General features: G+C 45.8%; 1 protein-coding gene across 1 annotated transcript in view; it reads right to left on the reverse strand.

Annotated features, from left to right (window-relative positions):
• Positions 1-21,246: 21,246 nt before the first annotated feature.
• Positions 21,247-26,176, reverse strand: part of LOC119951666 (sodium- and chloride-dependent neutral and basic amino acid transporter B(0+)-like) — a 101,012-nt gene continuing 96,082 nt past the window's right edge. Inside the window, exons 12-13 of the mRNA XM_038774859.1 lie at positions 23,967-24,137; positions 21,247-22,794 (exon numbers count right to left, since the gene is read on the reverse strand). Coding sequence (XP_038630787.1) covers positions 22,702-22,794; positions 23,967-24,137 — 264 coding nt within the window. The 3' untranslated portion in view covers positions 21,247-22,701. The remainder of the gene's footprint in view (positions 22,795-23,966; positions 24,138-26,176) is intronic.

Here is a 26,176-nt window from a genome sequence, read left to right on the forward strand (position 1 = left end):
AATGTCAACACACCCACCGGGGCAATGTCAACACAGCCACTGGGGCAATGCCAACACAGTGCCTGGGCAATATTAATACAGTCCCTGTGACAATGTTAACACAGTCATTGGGGCAAAGTGCAGTCACTGGGGCAGTGCTATGAGACATTGTCAACACAGTCCCTGGGGCAATGCCAACACAATCCCTGGGGCAGTGCCAACACTGTCCCTGGGGTAATGTCAACACAATCCCTGGGGCAGTACCAGCACACGTGGAGCCTCAAGGCAAACAGTATGTGGGTTAATGGCTGAATCACAAGGAAACTTGCACAGTCTAAGTAAGGTTAGAGAGATGAATGAATGGCTCAGCCAGTGTGGGAGAAATGGATTTTAATTCATGGGGCACTGGCACCAGTCCTGGGGAAAACACGAGATGTGCCGTTGGGATTGCCTGCACCTAACTGTGCTGGGACCAGTGTTCTGGTGAATCGTATATTTGGGGCAGTGATAAGTTATTAATTTATTGATTCATTGATTTATTGTTGTCTTTAGGTACTGCAGGAGGGACTTTAGTTTGCGGATTAGTTGCCTTAATTCCCTGTATTCATTTTTAACCGGCTGCTTGACTATATTTCATGGAAATAGGCACTTGGCAAAGCATGATGTATCTTTGGCCTTATTTCTGTCAAGAGTTTTGTATGAAATAGTCAGAAGGTCATACAAAAGCGTACAGCTGCACATTGTTTTGCTGACAGCATGATTTTTATTTTTCTTAGGCAAGGAACCCAAGGTTTTGTTATCAAAACCTAACTCCGGCCTGCTCGGTTTTCTGTCTCTTGCTAATCTAAAGAAATGCTTTCTGTCCCAGATATTGCTTACTGTATCATATAAATTGTCTGCTTTTACTTCTGTAACACAGGACATTTGGAATGACTGCAGTCTGTCCAGCCCTCCACGAGCTTTGTGTTTAATTAAAAGACCTTTGGCAAAAACTCGAGTGCTGAATTATAATTTCGTCGACAGGTACTGATTGAGTGCATAGCTCGAGAATGGAATTGTTCAAAAGGCCATGGGCTGGATTCTCCGCTCCTGCGGCTAAGTGCTGATGTCAATGGAGGATCCGTAGCGTTCCATGACAGAAAAATCGGTGCCACACCCGCACAGATTCTAGTACCCGGTGAGGGGCTGTCACTTTCACTGTGTGAAATACCCATGGAACACGCGAGAAATGGTGGGAGAATCGCTGGGTGTGTGCTGGGCATGGGCAGTGCTTACAAGATGCTGTAGGTACTCCTATACCCCCTACTCACTCACCGATCGCATCGGAAAAGATTGTGCCAGTTGCTGGACCGTGTACCCATCCACCCCAACTCCACAGCTCACCTCCCGGCTTCCCCCCACTACGCCTCACAGCCCTGGCCGAAGCCCCCCACCTCCCCGGCCAGTGGCATGACTACTGCCGACGTAGTGGTGCAGGATACTGTCCGTACATCCGCCCTCTCTCTCAACGGCCACCACGCTAGGCTCATGACTGTTGCAACCACATGCGACACACTCCGTTGGGAACTCAGCCCATCGGAGGCGCAGCATCGTGGGTGGGCCAATAATGAGATACAAACGTAGTTGCATCTGATACGGGGCTCATTCACTTCCGGCTGCGGGTCCGCGATTGTGCACAGCGGCAGCCTGCGGCGCCAGCCCAACGAAACATGGCGGACCCACACAGCGGGCCAGCGCGGAAGAAGAAAGGCTCCCCCAGATCATGTGCACCCGCCGATTGATGGCCCCTGAACGCAGGCCTGGCAGTCATGGAAGCCCCCCCCACCCCCGGGAGACTGATCCCCCCGACCCCAACCAGGACGGCCACCACAGCGGCAACTCCGAACTTCTGTCGGGAGGAACTCTACGAGAACCACGGCAGCAAGGACTGGTCGACTGCGGAGAATCACCACGGGGGACTCTTCAATGACCCACGACTGGCGCTGCGTCGATCGCGCGCGCCCGGCTGACAGCGGTTCTCCGGTCGCCAGAGATTCGTGTAAAGGGGTCGCGGGACTGACGCCCCATTCTCCGGCCTCTGCGCACAGCATGATTGCGGCACGGGGTCTCGGAGAATCCCAGCCAAGGATTCCCATAAGGGTACAGCTTTGCGGTCAAGGTTTGCCCCTGAATTCATATTTTCCCGAGTTCTTGAATGATTCGATTCATTTATTTATTAGTGATTTTTTTTTTTCATTAATTAACTCTGCCATGTATCTGTTAATTTGTTTCTAAATTTTAATTTAGTTCTTATGTAAGTGTGTTAAAGTGAATCATTGGCAATAAAGTTGTATTTTGGACACGTCCAATCAACCGGACAATCGACTCTTATTAGAAGATAGAATAAGAGATCCTGCTGGCAGTCACAAGGGCTTTAAACTAAATAGTGGGGGATTATGTGAAAGGAATTATTAAAAAGAAAAGGGAAATAATAAACTAACAGAGCAGGGCAGCAATTTGTGTAATGATTACCAAAGTGTGACGGGATGGGAAAGAACACACAAGTGTAAGGAGAGGAGCCAGAGATTTAAAAACGCGGGGGAGGAGCGTAGATTTAAAAACGGGAGAGCAGCAGGATATTTAAAAGGACGGGAGAGGAGCCAGAGATTTAAAAGCGCAGGAGAGGAGCCACCTCCTCTAACCTCAGGGATTTAGTGAATATCAGGTAAGCTCTTTCTTTCATTCTCTATTTTTCTTGTTTTATCCGCAAGTTAGCAAGATTGGATGGCAGGGAAGACAGTGCAATGTTCCTCCTGCAGAATGTTTGAGGTGAGGGTAACTGTCAGTGTCCCTGCTGATTTCAGCTGTGGGAAGTGCCCCCATCTCCATCTCCTCATAAAACGCGTTAGGGAACTGGAGCTGGAGCTGGATGAACTTCGGATCATTCAGGAGGCAGATGTTGTCATAGATAGAAGCTTTAGGGATGTAGTTACTCTGAAGAATGAAGATAGAGGTGTGACGGTGAGAGGGGCTGGAAGGAAGCACTCAGTACAGGGATCCCCTGTGGTCATTCCTCTGAGTAACAGGTATACCGCTTTGGATACTGTTGGGGACGACGACTTACCAGAGGTAAGCCATGGGGTACAGATCTCTGGCATAGAGTCAGACCCTGTTGCTCAGAAGGGAAGGGGGGAGAGGAGTAGTGCATTAGTCATTGGGGACTCCATAGTTAGGGGGACAGATAGGAGATTCTGTGGGAATGAGACAGTCTCGAGGTTGGTGTGTTGCCTCCTAGGTGCCAGGGTCTGTGATGTCTCAGATCGTGTTTTTGGGATCCTTATGGGGGAGGGGGAGCAGCCCCAAGTCCTGGTCCACATAGGCACCAACGACATAGGTAGGAAAAGGGATGGGATGTAAGGCAGATATTCAGGGAACTAGGGTGGAATCTTAGAGCGAGAACAAACAGAGTTATTATCTCTGGGTTGTTACCCATGCCACATGCTAGAGAGACAAGGAATAGGGAGAGGGAACAGTTGAACACGTGGCTACAGGGATGGTGCAGGAGGGAGGGATTCAGATAGCTGGATAATTGGGGCTCATGCTGGGGTAGGTGGAAATTCTACAAATGGGATGGTCTACACCTGAACCAGAGGGGTACCAATATCCTGGGGGGGAAATTTGCTCATGCTCTTTGGGAGGGTTTAAACTAATTCAGCAGGGGGATGGGAACCTGAATTGTAGTTCCAGTGTACAGGAGGTTGAGAGTAGTGAGGTCATGAGAAAGGTTTCAAGGTTGCAGGAGTGTACCGGGAGGCAGGAAGGTGGTTTGAAGTGTGTCACCTTCAACACCAGGAGCATCTGGAATAAGGTGGGTAAACGTGCAGCATGGGTTGGTACCTGGGACTTCAATGTTGTGGCCATTTCTGAGACATGGATAGAGCAGGGACAGGAATGTTTGTTGCACGTTCCGGGGTTTAGATGTTTCAGTAAGATCAGGGAAGTTGGTAAAAGAGGGGAAGGTGTGGCATTGTTAGTCAAGGACAGTATTACGGTGGCAGAAAGGATGTTTGATGAGGTAGTATGGGCTGAGGTTAGAAACAGGAAAGAAGACGTCACCCTGTTGGGAGTTTCCTATAGTCCTCCGAAAAGTTCCAGAGATGTAGAGGAAAGGATTGCAAAGATGATTCTGGATAGGAGCGAAAGTAACAGGGTAGTTGTTATGGGGGACTTTAACTTTCCAAATATGGACTGGAAACGCTATAGTTCGAGTACTTTAGATGGGTTAGTTTTTGTCCAATGTGTGCAGGAGGGTTTCCTGACACAGTATTTGGATAGGCCAAGAAGAGGCGAAGCCACATTAGATTTGGTACTGTGGAATGAACCAGGACAGGTGTTAGAGTTGGAGGTAGGTGAGCACTTTTGTAATAGTGCCACAATTCGGTTACATTTACTTTAGCGATGGAAAGGGATAGGTATATACCGCAGGGCAAGAGTTATAGCTGGGGGAAAGGCAATTATGATGCAATGAGGCAGGACTTCGGATGCATAGGATGGGGAAGGAAACTGCAGGGGATGGGCACAATTGAAATGTGGAGCTTGTTCAAGGAACAGCTACTACATGTCCTTGATAAGTATGTACCTGTCAGGCAGGGAGGAAGTGGTCAAGCGAGGGATCCGTGGTTTACGACAGTAGTTGAATCACTTGTCAAGTGGAAGAAGGAGTCTTATGTAAAGATGAGATGTGAAGGTTCAGATGGGGCACTTGAGAGTTACGAGTTAGCCAGGAAGGAGCTAAAGAGAGAGCTAAGAAGAGCCAGGAGGGGACATGAGAAGTCTTTGGAAGATAGGATCAAGGAAAACCCGAAAGCTTTCTATAGGTATGTCAAAAATAAAAGAACGATGAGGGTAGAGTAGGGCCAGTCAAGGACAGTCATAGGAAGTTGTGCGTGGAGTCTGAGGAGAAAGGAGAGGTGCTACAAGAATATTTTTCGTCAGTATTCACACAGGAAAAAGACAATGTTGTCGAGGAGAATATTGAGATACAGGCTACTAGACTAGATGGGATTGAGGTTCTTAAGGAGGAGGTGTTAGCAATTCTGGAAAGTGTGAAAATAGATAAGTCCCCGGGCTGGATGGGATTTAGCCTAGGATTCTCTGGGAAGCTAAGGAGGAGATTGAAGAGCTTTTGACTTTGATCTTTATGCCGTCATTGTCTACAGGAATAGTGCATGAAGACTGGAGGATAGCAAATGTTGTCCCCTTTTTCAAAAAGAGGAGTAGAGAAACCCCGGGAACTATAGACCAGTGAGCCTTACTTCTGCTGTGGGCAAAGTCTTGGAAAGGATTATAAGAGATAGGATTTATAATCATCTAGAAAGGAATAATTTGATTAACGATAGTCAACACGGTTTTGTGAAGGGTAGGCCGTGTTAAGTAATGGGTTAAGAGACATTGCAATTAGTTATCTCATTTATGTTAAGTGTTCAATGATTGTCTCATTTATGTTAAGTGTTCAATGATTGACACTGATATGTAAAGGGGCTTCAGGTGGACTCTGGAGCTCGTGATGATCTGTAGAGTTCTGTGCAGAGTGAGTTTGAACCATTAAAGGTGTGTTGGTGAAAAAGGAGCTGAACTCTTGCCTCTTCATACCACAGCATCTAGTATATGTTAACAGGTCGTGCATCACAAACCTTATTGAGATTTTTGAGAAGGTGACCAAACAGGTGGACGAGGGTAAAGCAGTTGATGTGGTGTATATGGATTTCAGTAAAGCGTTTGATAAGGTTCCCCACGGTAGGTTATTGTAGAAAATACGGAGGCATGGGATTGAGGATGATTTAGCTGTTTGGATCAGAAATTGGCTTGCTGTAAGAAGACAGAGGGTGGTGGTTGATGGGAAATGTTTAGCCTGGAGTTCAGTTACTAGTGGTGAACCACAAGGATCTGTTTTGGGGCCACTGCTGTTTGTTATTTTTAGAAATGACCTGAAAGAAGGTTGGGTGAGTAAATTTGCGGATGACACTAAAGTCGTTGGAGTTGTAGACAGGGAGGAAGGATGTTGTAGGTTACAGAGGGACATAGACAAGCTGCAGAGCTGTGCTGAGAAGCGGCAAATGGGGTTTAATGCAGAAAAGTGTGAGGTGATTCATTTTGGAAGGAGTAACAGGAATACAGAGTACTGGGCTAATGGTAAGATTCTTGATAGTGAGCATGAGCAAAGAGATCTCGGTGTCTATGTACATAGATCCCTGAAAGTTGCCACCCAGATTGATAGGTTGTTAAGAAGGCGTGCGGTGTGTTAGCTTATATTGGTAGAGATATTGACTTTCAGAGCCATGAGGTCATGTTGCAGCTGTACAAAACTCTGGTGCGGCCACATTTGGAGTATTGCGTGCAGTTCTGGTCGCTGCATTATAGGAAGGATGTGGAAGCATTGGAAAGGGTGCAGTGGAGATTTACTAGTATGTTGCCTGGTATGGAGGGAAGATCTTATGAGAAAAGGCTGAGGGACTTGAGGCTGTTTTCTTTAGAGAGAAGAAGGTTAAGAGGTGACTTAATAGAGGCATACAAGATGATCAGAGGATTAGATAGAGTGGACAGTGAGAGCCTTTTTCCTCGGATGATGATGTCTAGCACGAGGGGACATAGCTTAAAATTGAGGGGAAATAGATATAGGACAGATGTCAGAGAGTAGTAAGGGCGTGGAATGCCCTGCCTGCAACAGTAGTGGACTCGCCAATACTAAACGCATTCAAATGGTCATTGGTTAAACATATGGATGCTAATGGAATAGTGTAGATGGACTTTAGATTGGTTTCACAGGTCGGCGCAACATCGAGGGCCGAAGGGCCTGTACTGTGCTGTAATGTTCTATTCTATTCTATTCGCGCAGAAACGGCCAGAGATGGAAAAAAATTATAAAAAACAAACAGAGTTTGAAACCGTGGGCGAAGTCTCCACCAGAATTGGGAAAGGCAATTGCGCGGAGAATCACGCATGAGGCAAAAATCGTGGCCGGCGCTGGGCGCCCGACGGAATGCCATGCACCGGTGCCTCGACATCGGCGTCAATGCCTTCTGCTCCACCTGTATAGGAAATGTCGCCCCCATATCATTAGGGGGTCTGGTCAGGTATTCTCCAGGGATCTGCGATACTCCGCCTAGGCAGGAGGAATTACGATGGCAAGTTTCATTTGTGGTTTCAAAAAGCGAGAAGCAGGCACTGTGGCAGATGAAGGGGAGAGAGGAGTTAGGACATGCAGTGACATGACCACTGGCAGGGCTGGCTGCAGGGGGAGGACTGTGGGAGTTGACCAGGGGATGGGCCTTAGGGTTGGGGTCACCCCCCCGTGGGACCGGAGTGTCCAGGCACGGAATGCCATTTCCACGGCCTTCAAGGAAGCCATCTTGCTGCGCATCCCACTGACCGCCCACAATGGCCCGTGGTTAGGCAGAGTGACACCGGCCTTTTGGGTGCACAGACCGTTGCATCCCAGCAGCCCCACAACCCTACACCGCAGCACCTAATCTTAACCCCACCAACCCAGCACACCGCCCCCCCACCCCATCAACCGCAACCCCCTCCCGCAGCCAGCCGCCACCTGCCGGCGGGACAGCATGCAACCCACCCAAGGACACCGATGGAGGCCTTGGCATTTCCCGCTGGCACGGGTAGCACCAGCCAGCGGTACCCATAGCAACAGGGATGGGCACCAGGGTCAGAGGCCCCCATGGTGCCGAGTGCTGATGGGGGCAGGGGTGCGGAGAGCAGACGCCAAGCGGAACAGCTGGGTATTGGTGTGGGGATGGGATGGGGATGGGGACATGCGGCAGCAGGCCAGGGCCACTGTATAGCCCAGTGGACCTGGCTGAGCACTTGGATTATGTCTGCCTTTCAATCCCTGCAGACCGGCTATTGGAATCCAACCAGGAACGTGGCCTTCATCCTAGCTGCAGCAGCTCTGGGGGATGCAGTGAAGCTGTGCGAGCAGAACCTGCTTGAAGGGGATCCTGCAGAGGTGGAGCAGGCACAAGATGAACAGGAGGCAGCGGTGAGGATGGAGTGCCTGCCACCCAACAGGGTGAGGAGGAGCTGGGCCGGAGGCACCTCATCAGCCCTCATGTGTACTGGCGCCACTTGCCATTCAAGGACCGGCTGGACTGGGCATACTGTCAAAGACTCCGGCTGAGCAGGGGAACAGTGCGACATATCTGCCAGATAATGCTGCATCTGGCACCATAGGTGAATGGGGTGAGGACATCCGCTCCCGGTGGCTGTCAAGATGAAGTTCGCCCTGAACGTTTACACCAGGGATTCCTTCCAGCCGCTGATTGGGGACCTTTCCAGAATCTCAGACACCACGGTGCACAGATGTATCTGTGCCATCACAGAGAACCTATAAATCCACTCGGCACAATATATCAACTTCAATGTGGACCCAGCCAACCAGCGGGATTTGCTGCCATCACTGAGAAGTCCCCGGTGCAGGGGGTGATCGATGGGCTGCATGTCACCCTACACACACCGACCTATAATGGGCCAATCTTCACAAAGCACTCGATGGAACGTGCAGCTAGTGTGTTACCATGAGATGCGCATCATGCATGTCTGCACCCGATATCCGGGCAGTGTGCCTTCAATGGGGGGAAGGCAGGGGTGGTTGTATGGGGTGGAGAGGGGGAGATTGACAGGGTTCATCTTTCTGATGCCCAACACCCAGTACCCGGGCAATGCTGCCGACACCCTCAGCCATGACCCTCTGTGACTGGACCACGTTCTGTAGCACCGCTGCATGCTGCCGACACCCTCAGCCATGACAAACTGTGACTGGGCCATGCTCTGGAGCACTGTGATGGACTTAGGTTATTCCGGACCTGATAATACTTTATTAATAACCTATGCTCTAGGTTAACCCACCAAAAGAGGGAAACCTGTTTTCCTGCCAAGACTCAGAATAGATCTCACGAAGGGAGAATGCTTTTCCTGGTCTCAGACAGTTAAACAGGATCTCAGTTACTTTTTATGGGCAAAGTTCAGATGCGTCACTCATAACTAAATCTTTACCTCTATCGTCATGGGTTCTAGCCATTTAAGGCTTCCTGAATGAGTGTCTAGGAGTTTAAACTTTGAGAGTAATTCTTACACCGTATAATTTTTAATCAAAATATTTTTATTGTAAAAATACTCCAAATAGATAGAGACAGAATTGCAAAGTTAAAAATATAAATTGATTAACAGTCTTTAGTTATCTGTTAATAATATGTTATCTGCTAACACACTAACTTCTCTCAATAGAATGAGATATTGGAAACATGGAAAATCCTAAAGTATCTTCTATCAATTTCTTCATACATTTCTAAAAAGTGAAACAAAAACATACTTACAAAACCTGAGGTTTTGTCTGACGAGGTAAGCTTGAAGAACAGAGCTTTGACCCAAACTCCTGTAGGGGAGTGAGAAGTTCTCTGCTAAAATACCCCTCTTTTTATGTATATAAATTTATCTTATCAGTCAAGGACTGCATCTGTTATCTTGTCACATATTGTTGGTTAATTACTGATAGCCAAATGGCTAATTGGATGTATTATCAACAATACATATTTTAATGATTGTAGTGACTGTAAATGTCAGGTGTCTTAAGATAGATTGGCAAAGGGGACTTGTATAGAGGCCTGTCTTTTTTCAGTGTTGTCATGTTCTTTAGATACCAAAACAGACACTTTTTGTGAGGGTGTTATTCTCAGTGGCAAGAGGTATAGTTCGGAAGGATTTGTGTGTTATTTATCTGAAGAATTCCTGCACTCATGTTTTGAATATTTATAGGTGTAGGGAGTGATCCCAAAGAACTTATGGTGTGTCAAGGGAAGGTCTTTCTTATTCTGTAATTGTTTGTATTAATGAGCCTTTGAAACCAGCTCCGAGTTTCTCCCAACAGGTGGTAACTTCTCCACGATCTTTAGCTGAAGTGGTTTTATTCCACTTTGAATTAAAATGCTGTTTGTAATAATGCCTTATTTTAAACTGAATTCTGCAGCAGATGTGATATTCATCACAGCACCATTGCAATTTCCATGTCGCCCTGGTACATGGTTGCCTGTGATAGGAACACCTGGTGCGGGGCTGCGGCCACAACCTGCACATCCTGGAGATCTTGACTCATAGGCCATATATTCATCCCATGGCCACCACCACGGACACCACCCATGCGGTGTTGGCGGGGGTACTACGCATGGTTGTCCCCTGCCCCTGCAGGCAGTTGGACTCCTCGAACTGTACCTACCGGTGCTGGATGGTTGTTGACAACACCTCATGCAGTCCCTGGCTCTGTGACTGCATGTCCACTATCAATGTCTCAGTGTCACTGGAACAAAGAGCCTCAGTGTCACTGGAACAGAGAGTCTCAGTGTCACTGGAACAGAGAGTCTCAGTGTCACTGGAACAGAGAGTCTTAGTGTAACTGGAACAGAGAGTCGCTGTGTCACTGGAACGGAGAGTCTCAATGTCACTGGAACAGAGAGTCTCAGTGTCACTGGAACAGAGAGTCTCAGTGTCACTGGAACAGAGAGTCTCAGTGTCACTGGAACAGAGTCTCAGTGTCACTGGGAGAGTCTCAGTGTCACTGGAACAGAGTCTCAGTGTCACTGGAACAGAGTCTCAGTGTCACTGGGAGAGTCTCAGTGTAACTTGCCTGCTCCACAATTCAATAAGATCTTGGCTGATCTGATTGCAAACTCAACACCATTTTCACGTAAATTGCTTCGGCATAATTTCCCTGACACAAGATCAATTTGGGCAGCACGGTAGCATGGTGGTTAGCATAAATGCTTCACAGCTCCAGGGTCCCAGGTTCGATTCCCAGCTGTATCACTGTCTGTGCGGAGTCTGCACGTCCTCCCCGTGTGTGCGTGGGTTTCCTCCGGGTGCTCCGGTTTCCTCCCACAGTCCAAAGATGTGCGGGTTAGGTGGATTTGCCCGTAGTGTCCTAAAAAGTAAGGTTGGGGGGTTGTTGGGTTGCGGGTATAGGGTGGATACGTGGGTTTGAGTAGGGTGATCATTGCTCGGCACAACATCGAGGGCCAAAGGGCCTGTTCTGTGCTGTACTGTTCTATGTTCTATGTTCTATTTTGACTCAACCTTATAACGTTGAATTGATGGAAGTGCTTTTCTAAAAGATCTGACAAACAGCTTCTAGCATTTTCCCTCTGACAAATGTTTAGCCGACAGGCGAGCTTTCTGTTTTCCTCCCTTTTTGAATGAAAGTTATATTTGAATCTCATGGAAATTTTTGGAAATTTAAAATCAATGCCTGAAGCAGAACTGGTGGAGGGAGGGGGAGGTGGCCAGAGCTGGTAGGGAGAGGGAGAGGAATGGGGGTGTCAGCAGTGCTGGGAGGGACGAGGGGGGACTCCGGCCCAATTGGCAGACTGGGTCACATGACCCTGCAGGGACGCGCCCCTTTAAAAAGGCAGCGCTACCATAGCCTCCATTGTGTTGTGATGGTTTTGGGCTGTCACTGTGATTTAGCTCTTTGCCCTTCTTTTGGATAAGGGATCATCTGTTAACACAGTCACGATGGGCCATGCCACCTCTTTCTCTGCTGTAAACTTTTTATTATTCTATAAAGGTAAATTCGCCATAGTCCCAGGTGGCCAGGTTCCCCACTTGAGAGGTCAGACTTCCCAAGTGTCAATCACGGACCCAGCGAATCCTGCACCATTTTTCGATTGAAATCAATTGTGTTCCACACAGTGCTGGTGCTAGCCCCTCCACAGTTACTGAACTGATCCAGGTTTGTTACCAGTTTTTCTGTCATGAAAGTCCGTGAATTCTGCGTCAGCGCCTCAGAAACTATTAATCCTGCCCCTTATGGTTCTAGAGAAGGAGCCAAGGCAGGTGGATGGAGTTAAGAACAACCACAATCTTCTGGAATGATAGAACAGACTCAAGTGTCGATTGACTATGCAATAAAATAAGTGTCCATGGTGTGTGGGGTAGGATATTGACATGGATAGAACTAATAGGAGACAAAGTTGGGATAAGAGGGGAATTTTCAAGATGGCAACATGTAACTAGTGGAGTGCAGCAGGGATCAGTGCTGAGGCCACAGTTATTCACAATATATTTTCTGACTTGGTCAAGGGAAGTGAATATACTATTGTGAAGTTTACAGGTGACACAAAAAATGTGGGAAGGCAAATGGTGAGGATGAGACAAAGAGTTTAAAGTGGGATTTAGACAGGTTAGGCAGTGGATGAAAATATGGCCGCTTCGGGATATAATGTAAGAAAATTTGAATTCATACACTTTGGTCATAAGATAAAGTAGATGAATATCAATTAAATGGAGACAAACTGCAGAAAGCTACAGCAAAGTGAGATTTGGTAGTCCTTGTGCATAGATCACAAAAAGCGAGCATGCAGGTTCAGCCGGCTAGAGGGAAGCAGATGGATTGTCGTTCTTTATTTCAAATGTGTTGGAATATGAAAATAGCTAAACCCATACAAGGCATTAATTAGACCATACCTGGAATACTGTGAAGTTTTGGTCCCCTCCAATAGCAGTGTATTTATGAGGAGGGGTTGAGTAGGTTGGGCTGTACTCATTGGAGTTTGGAATAATGAGAGTTGAACTTACTAAGACATTTTGGATTCACAGGGGGCTTGATAGGGTAGATGCTGCAATGTTGTTTTCCCTTGTGGGAGAGCCTGGAACCAGAAGCATAACGTCAGAGTTAGGGGTCTTCCATTTAAGACAACAAGAAGGAGGAATTTCTTCTCAGAGTGTAGTGAATTGATGGAATTCTTTACTGCAGAAGGCTGTCGAGGCTGGGTCATCAACGTATGTTCAAGGCTGAGAACAACATATTTTTAATCAGTAAAGGAATCGAGGGTTATGGGGATAAGGCGGGAAAATGGGTTTGAGGATTATCATATTGTATCAGATCAATCACAATCTAATTGAATGTCAGAACAAGCTCGATGGACTGAATGGTCTACTTTGTTCCTATGTCTTATGATCTTATGGCCTAATCCTGATGGGAAGTTGCGCATTGTTAAATTCCTCTTTCAGGTAACAGCTGATTTTTGTATGTTTTCCCTCTGTGCAGGATCCGATAGGACCTTGTCAGGGACGAATGTAGGCGCTGAGGTACTTCACTGTCACAAATAGCCTGAGCTGCTCAATAGTTTGGGTTTAATGTTTTTGGACCATAGGCATTACTTCGACCGCCCATAGTCACTTCCTGTTATCGCTTTTGCTAAAGCTGTTCACTGACACAATGCTCACACCTAATTAAACCAGAAAGGTTTCTAACCCATAAAGGTTTGTTGGACAAACAGGATATTCATTAAAAACTGATGTAAATGGGATTTAAATTCAGGAAAGAGTGCTTGGGAGTTATAAAGATGTATTCATCGTGTTTTTAGTGTTTCCTCATGAGAAGGGGCGCTAAGCAGGTCAATGGGGAGTCTAACGTCATGGCCTGTAGAGTTAACATCTTCTAAATAAAGCTCTACATTTAGTTTAAACCTCCAAGGCCTGAAGACTCAATCTTGAATCCACCACATAAAAACTGGCAGCGACAGAGGCAAACAACATGTTTTTAAGGTAAAGATAGATAGTTTTTTGAAGAATAAAGGGATTAAGGGTTATGGTGTTCGGGCCGGAAAGTGGAACTGAGTCCACAAAAGATCAGCCATGATCTAATTGAATGGCAGAGCAGGCTCGAGGGGCCAGATGGCCTACTCCTGCTCCTAGTTCTTATGTTCTTATGTAAAATAGAATAGAATAGAAGAACGTACACAGTAGCACAGTGGTTAGCACAGTTACTTCACAGCTTCAGGGTCCCAGGTTTGGACACTAAGGGGCAATTTAGCATGGCCAATCCATCTGACCTACACATCTTTGGACACTAAGGGGCAATTTATCATGGCCAATCCATCTGACCTGCACATCTGTGGACTGTGGGAAGAAACCGGAGCACCCAGAGGAAATCCACGCAGACACGGGGAGAATGTACAAACTCCACATAAACAGTAAACCAAGCATTATCAAAGACTCCTCCCACCTGGGTTGGGGAAATGCAGTAATGTAGTGGTATTGCCATTGGGCTAGTAAACCAAAGAACCAGAGTAATGCTCTGGGGACCACAGGTTCAAATCCCACCACAGCAGATGGTGAAATTTGAATTCAATAAAAATCTGGATTTAAAAGACTAATGATGACCATGAAACCCTTGTCAATCATCGTAAATACCCATCTGGTTCACTAATGTCCTTCAGGGAAGGGAATCTGTCGACTTTACCCGGTCTGGCCCTATATTTAACTTCAGACCCACAGCAATGTGATTGGCTCTTAACTGCTCCCTCAAGGGCAATTAGGCATGGGCAATAAAATCTGGCATAGTTTGCGATGCCCAAGTCCCATCAATGAATTTAAAGAAAAATTATCTCTTCCAACTTCTTCCATCAAGCAGGAGATACAAATGTCTGAGAACACTCACTAGCAGATTCAAAAACACCTTCTTCCCCACTGTTACCAGACTCCTGACTGACCCGCTTATGGACTGAACTGATCTCTCCACACATCTTCCCTACTGAGTATGCACTGGGCTGGCGGGACCTCGGGGTAGAAGGGTCTGGGGGCGGCCTGTGGGGCGAGGTGGGGTCCAACCCCAGGGAGTGCCTCCGTAGTGTCCTGGTCTGCGATCGGGGCCCACCAGTCGGCGGGCCGGCCTCTCTGTCGGGGGGGGGCCCACTTTCCTCTGCGCTGGTTCCTGGATCCCTGCACCATTTGGCGTCGGGGCCGGCGTGCGGATGAAGGCCACTGCGCATGCCCTAGTTGACGCCGGCCCAACTGCGCATGCCCGGAACCTCCGGCGCCGAGTCAACGCCGGGACCGGCAGCTGGAGTGGCTTGGGCTGCTCTAGCGCCATGCTGCCCCCCCCCAAGGACCTGAGAATCGTGTCTTGGAACCGGCGCCAGAGTAAAGTACTCCCGCTTTGGCGCCGGCACTATGGCACCGGACCAGAGAATCGCGGCATGCTCCGGGCTTCATTAGAGTCTTGTTTCAAACATAGACAAAGGAGTTTGGTGGACTCCAGAGGTGAGGTGACAGTGACTGCCCTTGACATCAAGACTGCATTTTTATGAATGTAACACAGAGGAGCCCTTGAAAAATTGGAGTCAATGGGAATCAGGGGGAGAATCCTCCGCTGTTTGGAGTCATACCTGGCACAAAGGAGTCTTTGATACAGAAGGTTAGATGAGACAATTTCAGTTTTAAGTAAATATATAAATTTAATATGAGGAAAAAGTTCAAAATTTAGGTTAGACAATGAGTACACATTGTAACACTTGCTCAATATCCCAAAAATAAAAGTTGGCTAATTTGTATTTTTATGAGAGAATCTAAAATTAATCTTTTACTTAATACAAATACTAGGGGGGCGATTCTCCGAGCCCCACGCCAGGCCAGAGATTCACCGCAATCGCGCCACGACCCCCCCCCCCCCCCCGATGCCGGCGCTCGAATCTCCGAGGTGCGGATTTGTGCCGGCGCGGTTGGCTCGACGTTGGCCGCTTGCTGCTGGATTCGGCGGGGTCGCCGATTCTCGAGCCCGGATGGGCCAAGCGGCCATGTGGATACAACAGAGGTCTGCCGGCGCCGCTCAACCCTGGTCGCTGCCGGCAGGAACTCTGTGCGAACGGTCGGGGGGCGGCCTGGGGGGGCGGGGGTTGGGGGGGAGGGTCCGTCCCCGGGGGGGCCTCCGATGGGGTCTGGCCCACGATAGGGACCCACCAATTGGTGGGCTGGCCTCTCCCCACCCCCCACCACCCACCACCCCCGCCTACTTTCCTGCGCGGCCAGCCCCTGAACACCGACATCATGTTGAGTCGGGGCCGGCGCGCTGAAGACGTCCCCCGCGCATGCGTAGGTTGGCACGGCCCAACTGCGCATGCGCGGGTTGGCGTGGTGCCTATTTGGCGCCGGGAAGGGAGGATGGAGCGGCGTGAACCACTCCACTACAGTGCTGCCCCCCTGTGGGGGCCAGAATCGGTCGTCCCCGTGCCTGTTTCACGCTGTCGTGAAACATGACAGCGTTCAGGACGGCGCAAACACTTGGGCTCCATTTTGGAGAATCGCCCCCTAGGCTTTAAAAGAGAACTTGGATATCCATCAATCATCAAAGTAATATTACCTTGATCTTTGAGAGTGCGAGACTCATTATTATGTTCAGGATGGACCACCCCTGGAGGTGCACCCGAGCAAAACACTTCCCTAATGAAAACAAATAATTCAAATGACATGGGAATATTTACAACAAATATTTTGGTGTTAGATAATTAAAAGCTGGTGGGGAAGATGGTCATCTGCACCCTTAATCATTATCCCATATTAGGTGAGAAGACCCTCCGATTGTAAGTAGGTTGCCTTTTCAATTTCCAGGAAATGTTTCCATTACTTTATTCTTGAAAAATAGTGTTGGGTAAAGGTCACGTTGGTTAAAGTGCTTGGCCAATGTATTGCAGCCAGTAAGAAAATAAGAACTGGGACATAGAGTTCCTTTCATCTGTTTGTACAGTGCCAGTTGCCAGTGTAAAGATCCTTAGGATGGTGGTTTCTCGATGTGTGTAATCTTTATCAATAATAAGATATTTGGAGTTGACCATGAATATACTTGGTTTAATTTGGTTCAATACACGCTTGGGTCACTGTCTGTGCAGAGTCTGCACGTCCTCCCCATGCCTGTGTGGGTTACCTCCTGGTGCTCCGGTTTCCTCCAACGAGTCCCGAAAGACTTGATGTTAGGTGAATTGGACATTCGGAATTCTCCCTTTGTGTACCCAAACAGGTGCCGGGCAGTGGCGGACTGGCCAGGGTGTCAGCTTGCCCGATGGCAAGTGGGCCCCTGATGAAGTGGGCCCACTATATCAAATAAAAATGCAATAAAGAAACAAAGACAGACAACTGTTTTAGTAATAAAAAGGAATAAGAAAAAAAAGAGAACAGGACACAAATAAGCAGTGCATGAAAAGGAACGAGGCAGGGGAGGTAGTGGAAGGATGTGGAATAGGGGGGCCCGGGTCGGGCATAATTAAGGAAATTCCATTTTTTCAGCAAGAGTGTGTGAATTTAAAGATAAAGTTACAATTCGTGATTTGAGATGGTCGGCAACTTCAAAGGATATCAAGCAGTAGTCTTGGTTCAGCCGGTACATCGGTCCGGGGCCCAGAGAGCCAAGAAGGGGCCCGTGAATCTCTGAAGGGCCCTTAAAAATTATAATTAATTAGATAAATAAATCTCCAACTTATTTTCCTGGGATTTGTATTCTAACTTAATAAAATATAATTGTTTTTAAAAAGAGTAATACCAAATAAAAATGCAATAAAGAAACAAACAAATAATCACTCAGTGTATGAAGGAACGAAGCAGTGTTAAACGGATGTGAAAAGGAGTGGAGGGGCGGGGGGGGGGGGGGGGGGGGGGGGCTGGTTCACCCGGGTCGGACATAGTTGGAAATCCACGTTTTCAGCAAGAGTGTGTGAATTTAAAGATAAAGTTACAGTTCGTGATTTGAGATGGTCGGCAACTTGAAAGGATATCAAGCAACACATAGGGTCATGTGGTCACCAAAAAAGGAGAAGCGGTACCTTTGACCGTGAATCATGAGGTCAAAGATATTGAAGTTATAAACCATGATCGGTAAACTCAAAGGGTTGCGACTTGTAACACTACACTGGTATTAAACTGGACATGTTAACTTTGGTCGTGGGACCATTCTTAATGTCTTACTATAGTCGGACCAAACTTCTAAGTTTCAACAGTTGTATCAGTTGCTTGCTGGTGTGAACACTGGACAGTGGATTGTCTCCTCTTCTGAAGCTGCACAGGCCACAGTAATATTGACTAATGAACATAGCCTATTGAAGTGTAAGTAAGTTATATTATATTTTTTATCAAGTAGGGATTTATCTGGTGTTCCTTCAAGTTATTCTTGCAATAATCAATATTAATTTTTCCCAATGTGGGCTATTTTTAATTAAGTTTTTATTTCAGAAATATTACCCCTACCAGCATGGAAAAGAAAAAGCATAAATCTGGGTCACTAAAATGCAAAGAACAAAAAGAAGCAGAAAGGAAGGAGTCAGCCAAGCGATGCAGGTCTATTACAGAGTTTATAATACCACAAGCACAATCCACATCAATATCCAGTTCTGCAACAAATAATCAAGAAGCAAGAAACAATGCTCATGGTGATGATGCAATGACATATGAGTTACAAGAACAGAGAAGAGCTACTTTGCATGTAGAAACAAATACAAGTGCATCCATTACTAATCAACCCAGGCCCAATATTTCTTCTGGCTTCCTTGTTCCGTTATCTGTACTGACTGTAGTTGCAACATCTGAACACAGAGCTTCAACTAGTGACAGAGAATCAGATATTCCTTCATGCATAAATGACTTGGTTTCTGAAGCACATCCTGTAAATGAACCTACGCAAGAAAATGAAAGATCAATTACTGGAATCTTCCAATATCCATCACGAGCAAAGCTAAAACAGTTTTTTGCTGAACATCCACTTCAGCCACTTGATGATCTGCCATTTGATGCTCGTTTGTATGAGAGGAAAATTATGACTGACTCAGTCCCAAGAAAATGGCTAACATATAACAAAGAAAATAGATGCTTATATTGTTCATACTGCTTAACTTTGAGTTTCCCAACACTTGTAATCCATCACCCTTTGTACGTGGCTTTAGTGACTACAGGTGTATTAGCCAGAGCTTGACTTTACATGAATCGACAACACATGTCAGAAATGCTCAGCAATATATCAGTGTGGTTAATGATGGCGCCTTAGATAAATTTTTTGCAGCATCACTAATTAAAAGGAAAGAAGAAGTATTGAAGCAAAGAAGTAGTGTCATGAGGATTATAGACATCATAAAGATGTTAGGCAAGCAAGCACTTCCTTTTCGAGGTCACAGAAATGAATCGGCCTACACTCTAGATAATGAGGTTCTGAATCATGGCAACATTTTAGCTACAGTGTAGTTGATGGCAAAATATGATCCCATTATGGCAGCTCACGTTTCTGCAGTGCAAAACAAGTCTAAACAAAGAATCAAACGATTAGAGCAACAAGGAAAGGCTCAAAGTAAAGGTCGTGAGTAAAACAACTATAAACATGTTAATCAAAATTATGAAGAATATGATACAAGAAAGAATTAGTCATGACGTTTCTCAAGAAAAATATTATTCTATTCAGGGTGATTCAACACAAGATAATTCATCCATCAATCAGTTTAGCATTATTATTCAGTATGTGCTTAAAGGTATTATCTGTGAGCGACTACTTTCAGTTGTGCCAAGTAATGATGGTACAGGACAGGGACTTTTTGATCTATTGATTGAAACATTACAGCATCTTAAAATTGATCCCCAAAAATGTTTATCTGATAGCACAGATGGCGCTGCAAGCTACCATGGCCAGTATAATGGTTTACAAAGTAAAATTGCTGATGTGGCTGATCAACATGTTCATATATGGTGCTATACCAATGTCTTGAATTTGGTGATAACTGAAACAACAAAATGTTGTGTACCTGCAGTTTCTTTTTTCAATTTGCTCCAGAATATAGCAACTTTTGTGAAAGCGTCATACAAGAGAATGGCTGTATGGATAGAAGTTGTTGGAAAACATTTAGGACAAGAAAAAATGAAACGATTAAAGCTAATTGGTGAGACCAGATGGTCAGGAAAATCCAATGCAGCAACAGCTATATTTGGACGTTTTGATGATGCCGCTGCCAGTACTTTCGTAAATCTATTGACATGCTTATCAATAATACAAGATTATGAAAAGTTTGATGCAAAAACAAAACATGAAGCAAATGTTTTACTTCAAAGCCTTCTAAAGTTTGAAACCATATTGACAGCATTTACTTACTTGTATATATTTGAAACTACAACCCCGTTATCAAGTTATCTACAGACAAGTGGTTTAGATATGTTTACTGCATGGAGTTTGGTAGGTTCAGCTACAGCAAAGTTGAAGGAACAGACAAGAACATTTGATAATGTTCACAGCAAGGCTTTGGAATTTGTAAATAAATGTAATGACAGGATTTCACAGATGAATATGGATGAAAATCAAACATTGGAAATTGATGTGTTGGAAACAGCATTGCCAGTTAAGAGGCAGAGGAAGAAGAAAAGAATGGCAGATGAGCTTATTGATGATGAAAGAAATTCCTCAGATTCTCTAGCTGATTTTCGAGTAAATGCATTTAACCTAATAATGGATCGCATTGTCCAGTCACAAGAATCACGCTTTGTACAACACAAACAGTTGTATAAAGATTTGTCCTGCTTGGACCCAGCAAAGTTTAAAACTATTGCAGAGAAGGGCCTTGAAGATGAAGCATTGGAAGGTATTATTAAGCTGTTTCTACAAATCAGCAAAGATCAAGTAATATTGGAATTGTTTTCTTTTGCTTCAAACTTTGATGTATTAAAGCTATTGCTTAATGATGGTGAGAATATGGATTCCAGTTGCAACAATTGTAAAATTTGCAGCACTTGTCCATCGTGTGTACTAAAAATTCTGGCATCCAACAGACTTCATGACAAGGCATATGATAACCTTTATGAACTTTATAAAGTCATCTGCACACTATCAGTTACTCAGGTCCAATGTGAGAGGACATTTTCAAAGCTAAAGATCATAAAGACAAGGTTAAGAAATTCGCTGTCTGGGGAGAATTTGGAATCATACATGCTGCTATCCATTGAAAAGGAATTGTTAGATGAATTGGATGCAGAAGCAATTATTGGCAGATTTGCACAATCATCTAGCGAACACAAACAATTGCTCTTAATATAGTGGACTGCATGCAATGCTCTCTTGTGCTTTTGAATTAATTTGTATTTTAGGGGGGGTCGGAGAATCCCACCCATATTTCCTCCCATCCCGACTGGGACACAATAAAGACATTCAGTGGCATTCCTGGATATTAAACAGTTCCAATTATCTGTGTCTGATATTGTTGCGATTTTAATTGAGCACGTCATTCTGTTCAACCCATAGGCTCAGGAACTAAACTGATGTAACTCTTCAATAACGTGCAGGTGCCAGACTGAGATTTGCAGTAACCACAATATGGCACAATGTGTGAAACTGTCCTGTTAATATTTTCCATCCAACTTTCAGAAGTCAATACTGATGCTCTTCAGGCCAATTTTAGCTTTTTCTAGCTTAATTAAAACACACGACATCCATTGCGTGAGTAGTGTTACAGATTGCAACACAATTTAATGCAGGTTATTGAAAGATTCTCCAAAATTGTACAAATGTCCTCTGTAAATACTCAACATGAATTGATAAAAATTGCATTTAATGATCTGACAATCATTCAGTTCCTGGGGAGAGTTAAGGCCAAACAACAAGTCAGATCTGTCAGCAGACACACCAACCATCAACGTTACACATGGAGAGCCAGTATTTTTTTTACGAAAATTGTATTTCCAAAGCAACATTTATTGTTATAATTTCATAAATTTTGTACAAGGTTGAACAAAATACACAGTGTGCTTCTAGATGATGGTCATTCTTCTGCAACATATTTTGTTCAGCATTCGTTCACCCGATTCTGGTACAAGTCCATGTGCGTCAGTAGTGATATCAATGCACTTGACTGCAAGATTTGTCTTTTACTGCCTTTTTACCTCCATATGATATCCTGTAGAACAAGGCGGCCGTGATAGCTGAACTTGGCCATAATTCCCGTGGATAAATGGCAAAAGAGTTTCATTAATGACCACCATTCTGCAATAGCAAGAGAAGCCATCGCCTCTTAGCTGCTCCAGTCCCAAGAAGGTGACCAACACCTTGCACTGCTTCAACTGTATTGTTGGTGCAAGAGTTGACCGCAGTCAGTGTTTGGAGTCAGTGTGGCAGCATTTGGTGGATAAACCTCAGTGCGGATCACGTCCCTCAGTGTCAATCTTACCCACATCCTGGGAGGGGAATCCAGCCATTGTGTACTGTAGGTGAGAATTGCTGTGAGAACAGGAGCTCAGGTCCACAATGTTCAGTGACTGGAATCCTCTGTATTAACACCAGGACTGAGGTGGGAGAATGACTGAAGGTTCACAATGCAGGAGCTCTGATGCTCATTAATTCTACCCTGTACCATCCTGCCTCAAATTAAAGCCCATGTTTGCAGTGGTTAGAGGAAACTTCAAACCTAGTTGTATCTGGATCCTGGCTGAGTTACAGACTATTCTGTAGAACTCGCAATAAAGTTACAGTGGGAGTATCATAGAACAGCTGTGGATTTTCATTACTTACAAATTAAAGAATTATAATTTCACATTTCAGGAGGGGCCAGAAGTTGCACATGTTTAGGGGCTTCTGTAAAAGCAGGGGCAGCATGGTAGCACAAGTGTATAGCACTGTGGCTTCACAGCGCCGGGGTCCCAAGTTCGATTCCCCGCTGGGTCACTGTCTGTGCGGAGTCAGCACATTCTCCCCGTGTCTGCATGGGTTTCCGCTGGGTGCTCCGGTTTCCTCCCACAGTCCAAAGACGTGCAGGTTAGGTGGATTGGCCATGATAAATTGTCCTTAGCGACAAAAAGGTTGAGAGGGGCTATTGGGTTACAGGGAGAGGGTTGAAGTGAGGGCTTAAGTGGGTCTGTGCAGACTCGATGGGCCGAATGGCCTCCATCTGCACTCTATGTTCTATGTCTGTAACAGTATCTTTCTCCTCTGTGTTGTTTCAAGTATGGACCCCAATCAGGAGCTGATGCGCAGGCGGCAGAAATTTTCTATGAAAGGAAAAATGAAATGATCAATAATTTCAGCTGGATCCTAACTCAGCATTAACTTGCAACGAGAAAAAAAATAACAACCTGGTCCCAATCAGGCTACCCTGCAGTTTGTTCCAAAATATGTCAGTTCATATCATGCTGAAAAATATTTCACCTGTATGTTTATCACAGGCCAGGTAACGCTGTGGCAATGAGCACCAGATTGGAGACTAAGAGTTGCAAACTGCTGGCTTTGTCCATGGCTGGCTGGGGCAGACATAGCACCTGCTAAGCCGTTATGGATGCTTGGTTGAAATGTTTGTACAATGCCAGGAGCATTACATTCCAGGGCCTTCCAGACATACTCGCATATAATGCTTCAGGGTGCAGACTGGTAAATCGCGAACGATTCACCTGGGATTCGTACCCTTGAATTAAATTTGAATCTCTGGAGTATAACTGATGGTTGAGGTTGCAGTTGACCTCACTGAATCACAAGCTCACCAAATGATTTGAGGTTTGACATGCCTTGGGGCTGCAAGACTGCGAATAAGGTCCTCGGTCTGGGTTCCTCAAATATTTGTGAGAATAGATTTGTGTTTCGCTACCTCATCTATTTAATTTGTTTGGAAATAACACTCAAGGCACTCGACATATTGTGCCCAGTCCTCCATGAAGGAATCAAATGGGTCTCTATGACCAAAGGGAGGCATTCTGGTGAGTATTTTCTCTTAGACTTCAATTATTGGGGCTCACAGGTATTGGGGCAGGAACAGTGTCGGGATAATTTGTGCAACCCGGTAATCCCACCTACTCTCATGGACACTCAGGGGCAATTTAGCATGGCCAATCCACCTAATCTGCACATGTTTGGACTGTGGGAAGAAACCAGAGCACCCAAAGGAAACCCACGCAGACACGGGGAGAGCATGCAAACATCCACACAGACAGTGACCCAAGGCTGGAATTGAACCTGGGTCCCTGCAGCTGTGAGTCAAAAGTGTTAACCACTGTGCCTCCGTGCCACCCCATTAGTTGTGGATCATGAGGACCAAGAGCACAATCAGTACATTTTTGGATTCAAAGTGACAAGCAATGTGCTTAACTGTGTACTTAACTCAGTGCTCCTCCTGAGCCCGAATGTGCCATGCGTTCCTACCCCTTTAAAAGATGTCAAGGTGTTTCCTTACCTGGCACAAGGTGGCACCCTCAGCTTGAACAATTCTCACAATGGCGACAATGGGAATCCACATAATACAGAAGATGATCATACACCAGCCAAGTACTGTTGCCCAGACTGGGTACTCAACAGATCCATATGTTGGAGAGGTAAATGTTGCTAAGGACCACACCAAGACTGCCTGAATGAAATAAATGCATAAAATAGAAGGTTCCATTTGATTGGGAAACAACTAGCGTAACTTTATTCAAAAAGGGGGAGGCAGAAATCAGAAAAGTATAAGCTTAATAGCTGTCACAGGGAAAATTTTGAAAGCTACTTTAAAGACATTCTCACAGAAATCAGGAGAGTCAACATGGTTTTGTGAAAGGGAAATCAAGTTTAACCAGTTTATTGGAGTTCTTTGTAAGAGCCACATGTGCTACGGAGGCAGTGCTGTCGTGGTATTGTCACTGGACTAGTAATCCAGAGATGCAGAGAAATGCTTTGGAGATATGGGTTCAGATCCCACCAGGGCAGATGGTGGAATTTGAATTCAATAAAAATCTGGAATTAAAAGTCTAATAACTGTTGTGTTATGTACACTGGTCTAACACTGGCTGCAACTTGATGCAGCTTAGATCAGAATGATACTCCAGACCTTGAAATTAGTTCAGTCAGGTTTATTGAACTAATAGCACAGTTAGCACAGTTCTCTGTGAATTCGACTCTCTGCTGACCTCAGTGTGGTTACTCTGTCTGACTGAACCAGACTAGCCCTTGGCCACGTGGTGGAGGTGTGAGATTGTAACAACATCCTTGAATGACGCTCCAGATGTTCATCAGCGTAAAGAGGTGGAGTGTGAGCGCCTCGTATTATTTGTAGTCAGATCTCACCCCTGAGTGCCCTGCCTGCTTATTGGTCATGTCCTGTTCTCGGTGTCCATTAGCTGCTTGGCTGTATATGATTATGTGTGTGTCTGCATATCATGATCTCCCTTTTTTATGTTTGGATGACATATGTGAACGTGTTTACAATAATAGGCTAATATTAACATATTTACATGCAGTGGATGTGAACATATGTACATGTTAAAACAGCTGTCTAATGCAAGAACACAGAACATAGCAAACAGAACAACTGTTCATAAGTCCAGTCTCTGTGGTTTGCGTCTAATCCTGGTCGATCGGAGAGGTGGTGGTGGGGATGACAGTGCCTTGATGGGCGGGATTGAAGCCTGACTGGTGGCCTCGTGAGTCGAGGTATCAGGAGGTGGAAAAACAACAGAAGGAAACGGAGAAGAATGTGGTTGCGGGCAGCCAACTTTGCGCAGTACCTGTCTGTTTCGTCGCACAACAGAACCATCAGCACAACATACCAGCGGGGGGCAGCCTGTCAAACAATGACAGCTGGAGCTGACCAGCCTCCATCAGGGATCTTGACCAGAACAGTGTCTGACGGGATAACACGGGCAAATCGGTGGCATGAGCATCATGTCCCTGTTTCTGCCTGTCTCGGAGTTTCTGCACCTTCTGCAGCACCGGGAGGTGATCCAGGTTGGGCACGTGTATGGCTGGAAGTGTCGTATGCAGATCCCTGCTGATCAGAAGTTGAGCCGGTGACATGCCAGTGGACAGTGGGGCCGCCCTCTACGCAAGCAGTGCACAGTGAATGTCAGACACAGAATCCGTGGCCTTGTAGATGAGCTGCTTCACCATGTGCACCCCTTTCTCAACTTTTCCGTTTGACTGCGGATAGTGTGAGCTGGAAATTACTTGTTTGAACTGACACGACTGGGCAAACAGAGACCATTCTTGGCTGCTGAAGCACGGACATTGTCACTCATAACAGAAAGTGGGATACCATGCCTGGAGAACGTCTCTTCAAAGGCCTTGATGATGGTTCGAGATGTGTGGTCTCAAATCTTCACAACTTCAGGGTAGTTGGAACAGTGATCAATGATTAACACGTAATCACGACCACTTGCATGAAAAAGGTCAATGCCAAGCTTGCACCACGGAGAGGTTTCAATTTCATGCTGCTAAAGTTTCTTCTTACTCTGCGCTGGCTGGAGTTAAGGATCATGTTCGCAATGTCCTGACTGAACCCGGGCCAGTAGACAGCCTGCCTGGCTCTGCGTCTGCACTTTTCCACACCCAGGTGGCCCACATGGATTTGACGGAGCACCAAGCTCTGGAGACTGTGTGGAATTACAATCCGGTCCAGTTTGAGGAGGATCA

This window comes from Scyliorhinus canicula, chromosome 17, assembly GCF_902713615.1.
Source record: "Scyliorhinus canicula chromosome 17, sScyCan1.1, whole genome shotgun sequence".
Taxonomy (NCBI): domain Eukaryota; kingdom Metazoa; phylum Chordata; class Chondrichthyes; order Carcharhiniformes; family Scyliorhinidae; genus Scyliorhinus; species Scyliorhinus canicula.